The following is a 14,943-nucleotide window of genomic DNA, read 5'->3' as shown; positions in this document are numbered from 1 at the left end:
CTGCGCAGGGCGGCAGGCGGCGCAGCCCCGGCGATGACCTGGGAAGTGGGCCAGGGTCCACGGGGGGGGCGGGGGGGGGGGGACGCGTCACTAGAGGCCTACGAGCAGGCAGCGCGGCTCCGGCCGGAAAAGGACACGAGACGAAGTCTCCAGGAAGCCCCGTCCACCCCTCTCACAAACCTGTCTTGGGCTTCTCGCACATCCAGCCCACCTGGGCTGTGCCCCCCCCCCCCCCGGGAGCCACCAGGCTGCCAGCAACACACAGACCACGTGCTGCCTCCGCCGGCACCAGGACCCCCTCCCTCACCCCGTGCCAGCCCCCAGCCCAGCAGCCCCTCCTCCCCACTGGTTCCGCCCGCGAACACCCACTTGGTCAGCAGCTGTGCACCTGAGACGCCGGCCACGGCCACGGACTACCCACCCAGGTCCACGGCAAGGCCATGCGGGCTCTGGCGCTCCCGGGTCTGCGCCCCACTCTGGGCCCCCGTCTCACCACCCCCTGCTCTGCCACATCTGAGAATCAGGTGATCGATCCAGGAGAAGCCACACCCCTCACCCCCTTCCTCCCAATGACTCCAAGCCCCCCCCCCCCCCAGCGGCCACCACCCCCCTCCTCTCCCAGACAGCGCCCACCCCTCCCACTGTCTCCTGGCCGCACCCCAGCAGGCTCGGCCCCAGCCAGAGACACTCCTGGATGGTCCCGACAGGGGGTCTGTGCTCACACGTTTCCCAGTAGCAGCCTCCTTGGTCTCTGGCACCCAGGGAGGTTCTCGCCCTTCCAGACGGTGCCGGGCCCCTCTTCTCAGCCACACCCTGAGGGACCGCCTCAGATTCGCCGGGGCCCCCGTCACCCGAGGGGCAGGGTCACACCGAGGTCAGGCCAACGGTCAGGCGGACTGGCCTGCAGGCTCGGCCACTTCCCACCGCCCTCTGCGGGCACAGCAGTGACCGCTCGGGGCCCCCAGCTCCCCGCGCCAAGCCAGGATCGTGCCCACAGCCCACTGGGTGGCCGGGATGAAAAAGCCAAGGTGCCATCACATGGGATCAGGTGCGCTGGCTCAGGGGGGCCCTGCCTCACAGCCCTTCCTCTCTGGAGGGGCTGCGAGACCCCGAAAGGGAAAGGGCAAGGTGGGGTGCCACGTGGAGCCGGCGTGAGGCGGGTGCAGGTGCCGGTGGGCGCTCGCCCCTCCTCTGCACCCGCCCCGAGTCCCAGCTGCAGACGTCCGCTGCCCGGCAGGCTGGGGACGGGCGCCACGGGCGCGCCTGTCGGCTCTGCGGACGAGGCAGCCTGCTGTGTGCTGTGTGCTGTGGACCCGCTGGGCACCGGGAGCCCCGGGTCTGGGGACAGCGCTGGGCCCCACCACGTCCCCCGCCATTCCCGTTTCGAGCGGCCCTCTGGCTGCTTACACCACAGCAACGCCCCCCACCCCCCGCCCCGCCCAGAGGACACCGAGGACCCCAGCCCCGGAAACTCCTGGAGCTCCTGAAGGCCACCACACCCCCACCCCGTGTCCTCTCCACAAGCATCAGCCAGCCCGGTGCCCAGGACGGTGCTGGAGGCCGGGGGGCCACAGGGAGGGGACAGCAGGCTGGGCCTGGTTCCAGGGGCTTCTCATCCAGGCAGGAAAGGCAACAGCTGCTGGGGAGCAAATCTCAAATGACGCCCAGAATGCCAAGCTGGGCGTCTGTAGCGGGCGGGAGGGAGCAGGGGGTTGGGACAGGGCCGCGTGGGGGCCCAGGGCCTCTACACTACAGCGCACGGCCAGTGAGGACGAGGACCCCCGCCCTGGCTTCACCGTGCCCACGGCTCGGGGCCCGGCTCGTGCCCACCTGAGCACCACGGCTCAGGGCTCTGTCAGCCGGGGGATGGGCCTGAAGGTCACCGCCGAGTCCCCTGCTGTGGGACTCTGGGTCGAGGAGCTGGCCTGCCTTTCTCGTTGGGTCGCAGGCCGCGCTCTTGGGAGAAGGGACCTCATCCTCCCCTCCTCTTGAGGGAACCAGAAAACCCCCAAGGAGCAAATTCACCAGGAGCTCTCTCCTAAACCAATCCAATCAGACACGTTTTCTGTTTGTTCCCAACACGAAGATCATTGCCCAGCGAGCTCCCTGTGAGCAGACAGGCGCTGGGGCGCGACCACGAAGGTCCTCGGGGTGGTATTTTCTCACCCACCGGGCCGGCCTCCTCCGCCTGAAGACCCCGCCCGGGGCTCCTATTTCAGGGACGGCACGTGCGGACACCCCAGCTTTCAAGTGACCGTGAGGCCAGGCCAGCAGTTTCCTGCGTCCCCCCCCGGCGGCGGCTGGTGACGCAGCTGTCCCCTCCCTGGTGGGCCTCCGCCGTGGTGGCACAGAATGGAATGTCCTCCTGTCCACGGGAGCAGCCTGCCCCGGGCAGGGTGGTCACCACCTATTCTTGAGGAAGTGATTCTCCAAGAGGCAAAGCAGGAAAGAGGAACGCAGCTGTGGTCGACTCTGCTGGTTCAGACGAAGGCAGAGGCAGGGCCTCACCGCTGGGCAGAGGGCTCGGCGTCCACACCGGCTTCTCCCGGAGAACCCTCACCACGGCCCTCACGCCTGGCCTGCCGCTGCACGCGGCTTTTATCTGCCGAGATCGATGCCACCAGCGATCCTCAGGGGGCTCAGCTGTCGACAGTTCTGCTCCAGACCCAGACCACGAATAAACACACAACCGGAACCTTCCATGACCTGCCAGGTGGCTTTCCAGAACCCAGGGATGGGTCCGGCCCATGCCTCCCAGCACATGCGGGCAAGTCGGAGGCGAAGGTGGCAGACGCCCCGCCCAGACCCCGAGGCCTCAGCCTCCTGCCTCCTCACCGGGGCCCCCAGCAGGGCCCCTCCCTCAGCTGCAGTGCTCACAATGCTGAACTCAGACCAGGAAGGCAGCCTCCACCGTCACAGCGCAGCCTGGTGGGGAGCCAGGACCCGGTGCCCCTTGTGTGCAAACAGCCCGTCACCCCCCGCGACGCCCCTTCTGTCCCAGGGAGCCCCGTCGTCTTCCCTTCCTCCCAAGGGCTCGCCCTGGCCAGGCCCTGTCCGCCCTCCCAGCCACCCGCTCAGCCCCCCATCCTCACTCCTCTCTCAGGGGCCCCACACCCACAAATGAGTTCATCGTCCCGCCCCCGGACGCTCCATCGGACAAGTGCTATGTTTGTAAACACAGTCCCCGCTCGCGCATTTCCTGGCAGAACCAGCCAGAGAAGAGGGTGTGCCGACCCGTCCCTACTAACCTCCAGTTACGCTACGGCCGGCTGAAGCCTAAGCTAGGATCCAGCCAGAGCCTGCATGCTCCTGAAGGGCCCTCTGCGATGGCCTAGGACCCCCGGGGACCCCAGAGGACAGTCAGCTGGCCGCAGGCGAGGTCCCCAGAGCCGGCCCTCGGCAGGACACCTGCCTGAGGCACTTCTGGGGGCCCTGGAGACCCACAACGTCCCCTCCCGGGCGGGCAGGGATGCGTGTGTGAGCACGGAGGCACCGCCCGGCTGAGGGCAGAAGTGCGAGGCCGGGGCACCTGCAGAGCCGTGCTCCACGTGCCGCCCCTGCCACCCGGGAGGGCACGCCGTGCCACAGACGCTCACTCGAAACCAGGGAGGTCCCAACCTTCCAGCACACAATCGGGAGGTACGGTCACGGGTGCGAGATCTGCCACAGTCACGCGGCAACACGAGACTCAGATTACATGACGGATCCCAGCAAATACGTTAGAAGAAATAAAAACTATCTGGAGAAAAAACTGAGGGAAAGAGGCAGGCGCCCCAGCGGTCCACAGTTCGAGGCTCTGACTCACAGAGGTCACCCCAGAGGTCACCTGAGGGCCTGCCTGGGGGCGCCAGCACCGTCCCAGTGGGGACGACATGTGCCCTACGAACTGAGCCGAGCAACCGGGGACAGGAAGGAGGTGGTTGCCACACGAGGATGGAGACTGTGCAGCCCACCCAGGGCAGAGCCGGGCTGGCACTTCGGTGAAGGGTACGACCACGTCTGAGCAGAGGGGGTGCCTCTGAGGGCCCGCCCGGTGGTGGAGGAGGGACGAGGGCCTGTGGGGGCGGGGGTGGGGGCAGAGACAGGGGCTAAACCCCCTGCCAGCAGGACTCCACCCACAGAGAGGGCAGAGGGTGACGCTGTGGACAGACACTGCGCCGTTCACCTCAGACCCCACGAAGTGCGTGCAGGGGCGGGGCGCGGGGGTGCATGCTGGAACGGTGGTGTTGCCACGTGGAAAGCAGACACGGAGCCAGCTGACAGCCGGCCGTGAGACACTCGAGGCACCTCCCTTGCTGCCAGGAGCACAAGCCAGCTGGGAGGAGAGGCTGGGCCAGTTCCTCCCGGGCCCCTCCCAGCCCACCTGCCGATGGGCAGCAGAGCCCCACGTGTGCCCACCGCCTGTCCCGGCCCCCGGCCCTCGTCTCCCACCATCGGGACAACAGCGCCCACAGGCTCTCGGCACCACGGCTGGGTGCTACCTGTGCCTGGCCAGGGGGCAGGTGCGCCAGTCCCTGGTGCCCCCGCCGCCACAGGGGACCCACCCTGGCTAGAGCAGCAAGAGACCCGGGGCCGCGGCCTTGACTCCCTGGGGCGCCAACCGCCAGGCAAGCAGCAGCTGGGCTTTGTACGCGTGCCTCCCTGCCTGTCAGGTGCACAGCTGCCCTTCCCCCAGAGGGAGACGGGGCCGGAGACACCGACAAACAGAGCGCTTCCACCGGACGGAAGTCCAGACGGTGCGGCTCGGGTACAGTCCCCCTGGACGGAGGCACCTCGAGGGCAGACAGGAGCCGGGCCTCTAAGTACGCGCCCACACCATCTCCAAGGCTGACTTTCCACTGCAAGGCTGCCTAGCAACCGCGGGAGCCGATGAGGCGCAGGTGCGGTCCGGCAGTTCCACGCGCTTGCCGCGCCCTGCCCGAGTCCAAACGCTGCCCCGCACCGCCAGCGGGGACGCGCGGATGTGCCAGTGCCCAGAGCACAGCAGCCTGGGGCCGGCCACGATGCTGGATGACACTGGGCTGTGCCCGCGGGGAGGGCACGCTCAACCCGTGGGCTCTGGGCGCACACGGTCCGCCCACCCTGCCTGCATCCCAGCACCCGTCTCTGTGACGGGTCACTCTGGCCGGGCCGCATGCTGCCTGGGCTCCCGACGGACCCTCGTGATCTGACCCATCACAGGGTCAAAAAAACACATCATTTTTCCCAATTGAACAGCCACTCTCTGGAGCGGTCCCCCTACCCCACGGACACCCGCCCTCACCCAGCCCTCCCACGCGGGACGGCCAGCATGTGGGGCAGGAGCGCGGAGAGCTGCTTCTGGAGCCCAGCCGAGGGGTCCCCACCCAAGCATCACATGAGACCACCCTGCCCCCCCCACCCCCCAGCAAAGCAGCTGTGAGCTCCCTTAAGGCAGCTGCTTCCTGCCACACAAAGGCCAATTCTGCACAGGAAGCAGACCACGGCCCAGGTGCACACTCACGGGTGGGCTGCAGCGAGAGGCACTGGATGCCCAAGTGCCCCCCACAGATGCCAGCCCACGGGCCACAGAGGGCCAGCCTTCTCGGTCTCCCCTCCGAGCCGACTTCATCCTTCGGACGCGGCAAGCACCGCGGCCCCCCCTCCGCCCGCGCACACATCCACCCCGCCCCAGCTGCCAGCCAAGTCCACGGCGCCCAGCCTGTGCCTCTCCCCCAGCACACACCCGCACACTCGAAACAAAACCCACACTCGTGAGCAGAGCACCCCCGTTCAGCTCCGGGAGCTCCCCAAGCAGGCGCACCATGTCCACACCGAGCCCTGGGTGGAAGACGGCACAGTGCCCACCGGCTGCCCCGTGGGACGCGGGCAGAGGTAGAAGGAAGAGCTGAGAACCAGCCACCGTCACGGGGACACGCAAAACCTGCCCGGCAGTGGTCTCTGTGACCACCCGCCGGGACGGTCGCATCCGGACGGGGCTCCAGAGGCCCGCAGGGACGGCGCTGAAGAGAGGGCGGCTGGCACTTCCCAGAACTGGTCAAAACCACCGACCCACGAAGTTGGAGAACCCCAACCATGACCAGGCAGTATCAGAAGAAAGCCACACCTGGAGGCGACAGAGAGGCGATCGCGGAGGACAGACCTTCAAATGAGTCTCACCCGACCGACGGCCGACTTCTCAACAGCAAAACTGAGCACAAAGTCAGGAAGATACGCCCTCCACGTGCAGAGGGGAGATGCCACCTGCACGTCCACACCCACGGGACACCCTCCAGAAAAAAGGACAAACGTTCCCGGTACACAGAAAAGCAGTTATCAACACCACCTCGCTAAAGAAAATCCTGAAGATGCCTTCTCAGACATAAAGAGGAGGAAAACTATTCCAGGTTCTGAAATAAAGGAAAGGAAGTGGTGAGTTTTGCGGTTAATCGAGTGCTAACAGAAGAGCGGAGTGAACAACCCCTCCCGGGCTCACGAGCACGGTGACGTACACCAAACAGGAGCGTGTCAGCACGAAAGGGTTGGGTCAGAATGACAGGTTGTAAGGTCCGTCCTTGCGTCTGCCAGGAACAGAATAAAGGTAAATTACCTTGAAAACACAGCCAGTATGCAAACTGCAACGTACACAGTAATCACTAAGACACAGAAACAGTGGTAAATTTCAAACTAACATATGATGGAGAAATAGAACGAGAAAAAGCCCGTTCAAAATAAGGTAAGACCAAAGAGAAAAACAAACGCAGAAAATAGAAAACTGATGAGCACAAAACGTAAACAGGTAGACGCGAACCGAAACGTCAGTAATTTAGGCAAAAGACCTAAATTATTCTAGTTAAAAAATAAAGATTCTCAGATTCTAGTTAAAAAATAAAGATTCTCAGAGTGAACAAAAACTAGATCCATGCCGAATAACCAAAGATACATCTCACGTGAAAGGACACACGAAAGTCTAAAGAAAAAAGGTGGAAAAAGAAGCAACACATAGTGCTTTCCAGAAGCTCAGAGAGCTTTCCTGTCACCAAAGTCCACGTTCAGACAGCCATATGTGCTCAAAGTTCAAAACCCCTGGAAGGTATCATAATCCAAACACGTATGTACCTAAGAGCTTAGTCTCAAAATGACACAAGTCCAAGAGAAACAGATCAATCCACCATCAGAAGATTTTAACACACTTCTCCGGTAGACAAAAAGGGGAAGAGATCTGAAGACGGCAGTGAACCAAGCCTGAAGGGCGCGGACAGACATCAAACGCCATCAACTGCCAGAAACGCATTCCTTTTCGGTACAAACAGAACATGTATGAAAACTGACCTCAAACTGAGCCATAAGGCAAGTCACAAAAAATATTACGGACCTGGTGTCATGCTGACCACTCTCTCTGACCACAACATAATTAGGTTAGAAAAGAACAGTCGGAAGAAGAGAGATGAACTGCATCATGGAAAACTAGGAAACAAACCCGTATGTTTGCGTATCGAGAAACTTGGAAACTTGCAATTCCGACAGGTTACGGAGAGAATAGTGGAGACCACGAAGAATATTGTAAGTGGAACGACTCTGTGAGGCACAGCTGATTTCCAAAGTACAGACGCTTATGTGAAAGGAAACGAGGAGGAAAATGAGGAGCCACACATTTATCAGAAGAAACTACAACAAGAACAGCAATGTAAGCCTGAGAATCATAAATGGCAGAAAACAGAGAACCAGTATTCATTTCATCCACTGCTGAGCCCTCGGTGAGACAGAGACAAGCGTTCTTGTCCACCTGCACAGCAGCTAGTGTGACGAACTGAGGGGACAGCACTACAGACCCTGCGGGCGTTAGAAAATAAAAATAAGAGAATATTGTGAACGACTATATGCCAGTAAACTCAAACATCTGGACAAAATGGACACATTCTCAGGAAAACATATTTTAAAACGCCAACTCAAAGGGGGGAAAGTGTCCTACAGCTATGGAAGCCACTGAATCTGGGCAGTGCCTACAGAGCAATCCCACGCTGAGGGTCCTTTCTGGCTGGCTTCCCACAAACATTCCGCGATGAAGCAGCCCCAGTCTTGCATACAGGACACCACAAGGCAGCAAAAGGAGACACACTCTGAAGCGTGTTCTACAAAGTGTCTTGGCATCAGAATCTGGTGAGACTGCAGACCACACGCGCACACACACAGATCCTAAACAAAATCTTCATCGTCTAAACCCGCCAATGAGCGAGAAGGGTGACACTGCACGACCAGGCTGGAATTTTTCCGAGAACAGAAGGTTAGTTTAATACTAGAAAATCCATTTACGTAACGTAATGTACCACAACAGCAAGTCAAGGAGAATCAGATGATGCTCTTAATTTAAAAAAAAACCTGTTTGGTTATATTCAACATCCAGGCACCATAATCCCAGAAAAGACCCTCAGGAGAAGCCATCACCCAGCTGTCGGAATGGCTAGAAGTCACAAGACGATGGAACACAAGACGGAACACAGGACGCGGCTAGTGGCGGCAGCAGACAGTGCCACCACTTCAGAAAACTGGCACACGCCACCCCCTCCCCCCGGTGGCCAGTTGTCACCAAGGACAAGTGACAGCCCTGCGCCAAACGGCCATGGCAGCTGTGAACCCAAGAGCCTCACCCTGGAAACAACCCACACGCCTGCCGACAGGACAGGTAGAAACAAGGCGCGGTTTCTTCCCACCGCGGGATACCGTGCGCACCCAGAGGAGGGACCGTGGACACGGACTCGGCGTGCGTGAGCCCAAGAGCCACGTGCTGCCTGATCCCGCCGCAGGGAGGCCCCAGAACAACGGAACTAGCCTGCAGGTGCGAGCGGCCGCTCCCGTCTTGCTGGGGTGTGGCCGACGGGCACACAGCCACCAGACGTCCCCTGCCAGCTGGACAACCTCCTCCCTCCACCATGTGAACCAAACTGCAATTCGGTCCCTGTAATGGGCCAAGGATGCGAACAAGGGGTTCACAGAGGTAAAGATCGGAGTGAACAGTAAGCAGGGGAAAGGATGACCAGCCCCCCAAAATTTAAAAACTAATCGATAACCTGAACAGGAAAGAAAAAATAAATGGGGCGCGCAAGGGTATAAAGTGACCCAGAATCTGCTGGGGCCCAGGGGTAGGGGAGGGGCCGCCTGCGGAACCCCGGCCACGGCGCAGACAGGAGGCGACAGGGAAGGGCGCCACGCCACTGCTGATGGCCACCCGGGCAGAGTGCACCTGTGACGGCCTCCTCGGGGAAAGCCACCAACTCAGGGCTCCCTGGAGTTCCAGCTTCACACCTTGCACAGGCCCCGGGGAGAGCAGGGAGCTTCCGCCACGACCAGGAAGGGAAGGGCGAGAGACAGGAGCCAGGAAAGGCAAAGGTGCACACCTCGCAGACCGCCAAGGAACACGCATCACTGGGAGAAGACGGCCCTAACGCTTGTGGCTGGGGAAGGATGACCTTCCCCTCAAGAAACTGCCCCGGCTCAAGGGGGGACAAAATAAAAATAAGAAGGAGAAAGAAAACTTGGCAAAAGAAGTGGCCTGCAATTTTGCGGACGAGGAAGTGCAAACGGCATCAGTAATCAGAGAAATTCGAATTAAAACCACGAGACCGTTTCACACCCACCAGACTGGCAAAAATTAAAAGTCAGGCAAAGTGTTGGCAAGAATGTGGAGCACTGGGGACTCTCCTCCCCGCCGCTGGGGGCTGGAGTTGGCACAGCCACTGCGGGAAGCCTCCTGGTAGCAACACCGCGCACACACCCCCAAACCCTACTACGGGCACGTGCTTGCGGCAGACCCGGCCGCCCCCTGGACACACACGTGCACAGGACGGGGACTCGACGCCGACGGCAGCACATCCGACATTGCTGAAAAGCTGGAAACGGGTGAAAGGTCCCCTGAAGAGCAGAGACCCATGTTGTCATCTTGCAAGGGCAGCCACGGGTACGCTGTCACTCGGGAACTTAAAGACTGGGTGAAAGCAAGACACGCAAACGAACAGAGAAAGTATGACCCCTTTAGGTACGAAAAACAGTCCTGCGCAGAAGGTATGGGCAGGGGACGGGCACCGCCTCTCAGGGAGGGGCCACACTCACCAGGACAGGTGGGGGGCGTGTGCCATAACCCATGTTCCCTATGTTCAACCCATAAACTCTGCCTGCCTCTCCTGATGGCTGTCGTGCTCACCCCAAAGAACACCACCCGCCATCACCCCTCCCCTTCGGCCCAGGCTGCACACCCCACCCCCGTCCCCTGACGCTCACCAGAGCGGGCTTCCCAGACCATCTCCACAAGGTGTTGCAAGGACCCGAAATCCAGTTCCTACCCTCCTGGCCTCTCCTGCAACCTCCCCCCACCACCCTCCAGTTAAACTTCAGCGGTCTTTTGGGGAGCCCCAGGAAGCAGCTGGAGAGGTGCAGCAAACAGAGGCCACGCTCTGCACTCTGTCGGGGGGCACGTGGTGTAGCACGGGGGCACTGACGGAAGGCAGCCAGCATGAGAGATCTAAGGGCTGGTGGCGGTGGTGACAGTGCCGAGGGACAGACACATCGGGGGAAGAGCTGCCCATATTGACCCCTGGCTGTGGGACTTGACCCTAGGGCAAATGCCAGGATGGGAAAGGGCGAGGAGATGCTCCTCAGCTTGGCCGCGAGGCTCAGAGACCTCCCAGAAGGAGAGGTGAGCAGGTGGGTCTGGAGTCACTGGCCCCCAACCCCGGCTAACACCGACCCTCAGGTCTCACAGGGTCACCGCGTCCTCCAGGAGGCCCCATGCAGATCTGGCAGGTATACAGAGGGCCCGTCCTTTCCACTTGGCACAGCCAGTGCCCTGAGCTCCCAGCTCTGCACCCCCAGGGAGCACACCCCACAGACTGGCATCCCCAACACCTCGCTCTGTGACACCTATAGAACGAGCTGTGTCCCCTTCAGCAATACACCACCCACTCCCCATGTCTGGATGGCAATCCTGAGGTCCTCACCACGAGGTCTCCCTAGGGAGTGCAGCCCTCCAGGCCTGACCCTAGTGCGAGTCTGCCTCTTCCCTCTGGCCTGAGAACTTCATCTTCAGGGACCACTGGGTCTGGAAGAAACCGAGAGAGCGCCAAGCTGGCAAGGAAAACAGGGAGGCTGCCAGTCTGCGTGGAGGTGACCTCGCTACAGCACTGGCCTGTGGGTAGACCTGGTCTAGCTGTTCCCACTGGGGTCCAGCCACTTCCCCACCGAGGCGGGGGGTGCAGTCCTCTGCCATGGCAAAACTAACAGCCTGGTGCAAAGCGCCCAGCTCACGGACACGAAGGTGTCTCTCAACTAGGAAACACGGCGCACACAGGTAAAGGGCCAGCAGGACTGAGCAGGCAGCACCAGGCCCCCAAGACCACCAACAAAAAGCTGTGCGCTGGATGAAAGAGAAAAATCACGGTCCCAACTTCAGGTGTCCTCTGGACACTGTGCGCCCTGCGGGTCACTCCCAGGACACTCGGACTTGACCGTGTGGCTGCGCGCAAAAGGAAATCTGACAGCAGTGGAGAGAGGAGGCGCCCTGAGTCAACTCCAGCACCAGCACCGCATCAGTGGACAGGTGCAATGATGCCGCCTGGGAGCGAAACCAGGTGAGCCTCAGAAGACCGCGGGACCTGAGACACCCGCGCCACTCCCTCCCGGCGGTGCCAGGACCTCAGAGGCCCTCCACGCGTCAGAGATTGCTCCCATTGAATGCGCATGCCGGAGTGGAGCGCGCAAACGCGAGGCCCCGGGGTGGGGGGCCCCGGGTGGACGGGCGGTTCGGGTGGAGACCCCGGGCACGAGGACCCGGGGGACGGCCCCGAGCACGAGGTCCCGGGTGGAGTCCCGGATGGACAGTCTCGGGTGGGGACGGCCCAGGGAGCAGGTCCCGAGTGGACGGTGCGAGGCGGACGGTCCCGGGTGGGGACGGCGCGGTGCGCAGGGCCCGGATGGACAGCCCCGGGCAGGCGGTCCCGGGAACAGGTCCCGGGTGTCCGGCAGGTGCGCGCGGGAACAAAGCGGCCGGGCGGCGGCGTACCTGGGCACGCAGCTGGGGCTGGAGCCGTCCACCTCCCAGGTGGCGAACAGGTTCATGGGCACGGGCGTGTTGAGCGCGGCGGGCGCGCCGGCCAGGCCCAAGCGGCCCCGCTCGGCCATGGCGCCGGCCCCGCCGCTCCCTCGGCGGCCTGGGCTGCGGCCGGGCCGCGGACGCGCGGCGGGCGGGCGGGCGGGCGGGCCGGGCGCGCGGAGGGCGGCGGCGCGGTCACATGGCTGCCGGCGGCGGGGACGGCCGGGCGGGCGGCGGACGGGCCCGCGGGCGGCAACCAGGCTGCGGCCGCCCCGCCCCGCGCCGCGCGCCCCGCCCCTCCCCGCGCCGCGCGCCCCCGCCGCGCGCCCCGCCGCCGCCCCGCCGCCGCCGCCGATTGGCTGAGCGGGCGCGCGCTCACCGCCTCGAGCCCAATCGAGGCCCGCGGAGCGCGGGCCGGAAGTGCGGGGACGCTCGCGCTCCCTGCCGCCGACTCGAGAGGCGTCCCCCGGCCCGCGACCCTCGGGAGCGCGCGCCCGCGCCTGCGCACAGGCCCCGCCCCGCCTGCCCCACCCCGCCCCGCCCCCAGGGAGCCTCCGGGTGGAACCCCACCCCCCACTCCGCACCCCGCACCCCGCACCCCGCACCCCGCACCGCCGTCGCCTCCACACACACACCCCGCCGGTCCGCCCGCCACACGCGCTCCCGCGTCCCCGGCCGCCAGCACCCGCCCAGTACCGCAGTCCCGCGCACTCGCGTGTCCGCGGCGCCCCCCAGGGGCACTCGCTGTCGCCCCGCGTGCCCCGTGTCCCGACGCACCCACTGGGGGCCCTCCGCGCACTTCCCGTGTCCCCTGCGCAGTGGGCCCCGGGCTCCTCCCGCCCCCCGCGAACTCTCCGTGGTCCCCCCACCTGGCGGGCTCGGGGCGGGCTCCGGGTGGGCCGCTCGGACCGGGGCCGCCGGTCGCCCTGCCCTAGCCCGCCGGGGGCCCTGCCTGCGGGGGCGCTGGGGGGGCGCCGCGCCTGGCCCGCCGTGTGGAGCTGATGTCCCCAGGCCCCTCCGCAGTGTGCTCTTTGTGCCCGGAACCCCCTGTTACCCCCCCCCCCCCGGTGCCCCTCTGCGTTCCTTAGGCGAGACAATGGAGAACAATTGGGGGCAGGGGCGGCTCTTGGCCCTGGGGCTCACAGTGGACTTGGGGACCCAGGCCGGTAGGGGACCGTGCCCAGGGCTACCCACTCGGCCCACGGGACAGGCAGGGTGGGGAAAGGCCCTGGGAAAGGACGTCCAGATTCCAGGGCCCAAGGAGGAGTCTCCACCCCGTCCCTTTGGCGGTGGTCCGGGTCAGTGGCCAGATGCCGCCCTGGGATATAGGAAAAGCTCCTCTGGCATCTGTTCTGTTCCCCCAGTATCTACGGTATTACGGTGGCTTTTCCTTCCGTTCCTGCCTGTTTTGTTGTCTACAAAGAGTTTTATTGAAACAAGGCCAGGCCAAGCAAACCCTCTTTCTTTCCTGGCCCTTGGGGTTCACCATCTCGGTGCCCGTGTCTCCTGCAGAGGACCCCAGGCCACTCCCCCTCCGTGCGAGCCCCGCCTCCCGCTGGAGCGCCCTCTGTGGAGCTGCAAACAGCTGGGACTGCTTAAAGCCAGGCCACACTCGGGAGAGAACAAGAGAATCTGTGTTTCCCCGCTCCCGCCCCTTCGGGGTGGCGCAGTCCGAAGCCACGAGGGTCTGTGTGTCCTCAGCCAGCTGGCGGGGTGTTGTCTTAGAGGGACCGCTCCCGCCAGGCACAGTGCCCGCCGTGGGCCTCCTACCTGTGAGGTAGAGGATGGGGACAGGACTGTTCAGAGAGGACACAGCAGCCTCGCGTGAGGACAGGCCCTTTGGTGGCAGGAGACTGACGGCCATCGACCTCGGCATGTCGCGTGCGGTGCTGCGGGGCAGCGTGCGGTTTGGTTGCAGTCGGCCGGGTGGGCCAGCGTCTCGCCCGGGCCAGGACTGGGGTGGGGCATGTGAGGAAATGCGGGGCAAGTAGGCAGCGCACATGGGGGCTGGACACCGGCTGTCCCCTCTAGCAGAGCTGTAAACCTCCCGTGCGCCAGCCACCACGGTGAGCCCTTCACGGACGCGGCGGTCCTGTCCGCATCCCTGCTTTACCGCTGAGGAAACTGAGGCTGAGAGGAGGTGCCCGGGTGTGTGTGCCCGCTGCCTGGCCCAGAGCCACCCCAACTGGACCCCCACGGCGGAAGTTCTTAAATACCTCTTCAGGTCGGGGAGGCAGAGGCGCAAGATGCCGAGCACCACACCTGTGATGCTGCCCGTCCTGGTTTTGTTTTTTCGAGCTGGGACGATACGGACACCAGAGTGTTAGTGGTAATGAGGTTGTGGCCTTTGTATTTTCCAAACTTTCCACGATCGACAGGTAACACTTTGGTGATGGGGGTACCTTTCTGGCCGGGACCTCTCACTTGCATTGTCATTCCCTGTACTTGAAAACGAGTCTTTGTTCATGATCCACTTGTGGATTGTCCCAGGATGAGTGCCTGGGAGGCGGGGCCGTGCCCCTCCAGGGAAGCTGGGCGTGGCGGTGCACGCCCCCAAATGCTTGACACCCCCAAATGCTTGCAGCACGTCTGCTTTCTGGTGGCTGTTTCTTTAAGGCAGGAACTTAGCTGAAGAGGAGCTCCTCTGGACAGCTGGGGGGCTGGGTGTGGCGGGGCAGGGACCCCTGAGGAGGGGTTGTTCAGACCCTGGAGCGGAGAAGGACTCGGTGAAGACCTGTACTGAGGACCTGATGGGCACCCTAGCCTGCCACCTTTCTTCAGATGAATTAAAGCCTCGGGTTTCCAACCCGTGCGATGGAAGCCGGCCGTGCTGCACATGCTAGGAGGTCCAGCTCAAAGCCCCCTTTACGGGGTCCCACCCGTCGTCACCAAGAGCCCCTCTG

At 63.3% G+C, this 14,943-nt stretch overlaps 1 protein-coding gene across 2 annotated transcripts in view; it reads right to left on the bottom strand.

Moving 5' to 3' along the window:
* The window catches only part of PACS2 (phosphofurin acidic cluster sorting protein 2), a 53,671-nt gene extending 41,541 nt beyond the window's left edge, over positions 1-12,130 (bottom strand). For both annotated transcript variants that reach the window (XM_042990745.1, XM_042990746.1), the window contains exon 1: positions 12,011-12,130. In XM_042990745.1, the coding sequence (XP_042846679.1) occupies positions 12,011-12,129 (119 nt within the window). In that variant the 5' untranslated portion in view covers position 12,130. The remainder of the gene's footprint in view (positions 1-12,010) is intronic.
* Positions 12,131-14,943: the final 2,813 nt, after the last annotated feature.

The sequence above is a fragment of the Panthera tigris genome, chromosome B3 (genome assembly GCF_018350195.1).
Source record: "Panthera tigris isolate Pti1 chromosome B3, P.tigris_Pti1_mat1.1, whole genome shotgun sequence".
NCBI classification, from domain to species: domain Eukaryota; kingdom Metazoa; phylum Chordata; class Mammalia; order Carnivora; family Felidae; genus Panthera; species Panthera tigris.
Note: the sequence above shows the minus strand (reverse complement) of the source record. Positions and strands in the feature narration are given on the sequence as shown.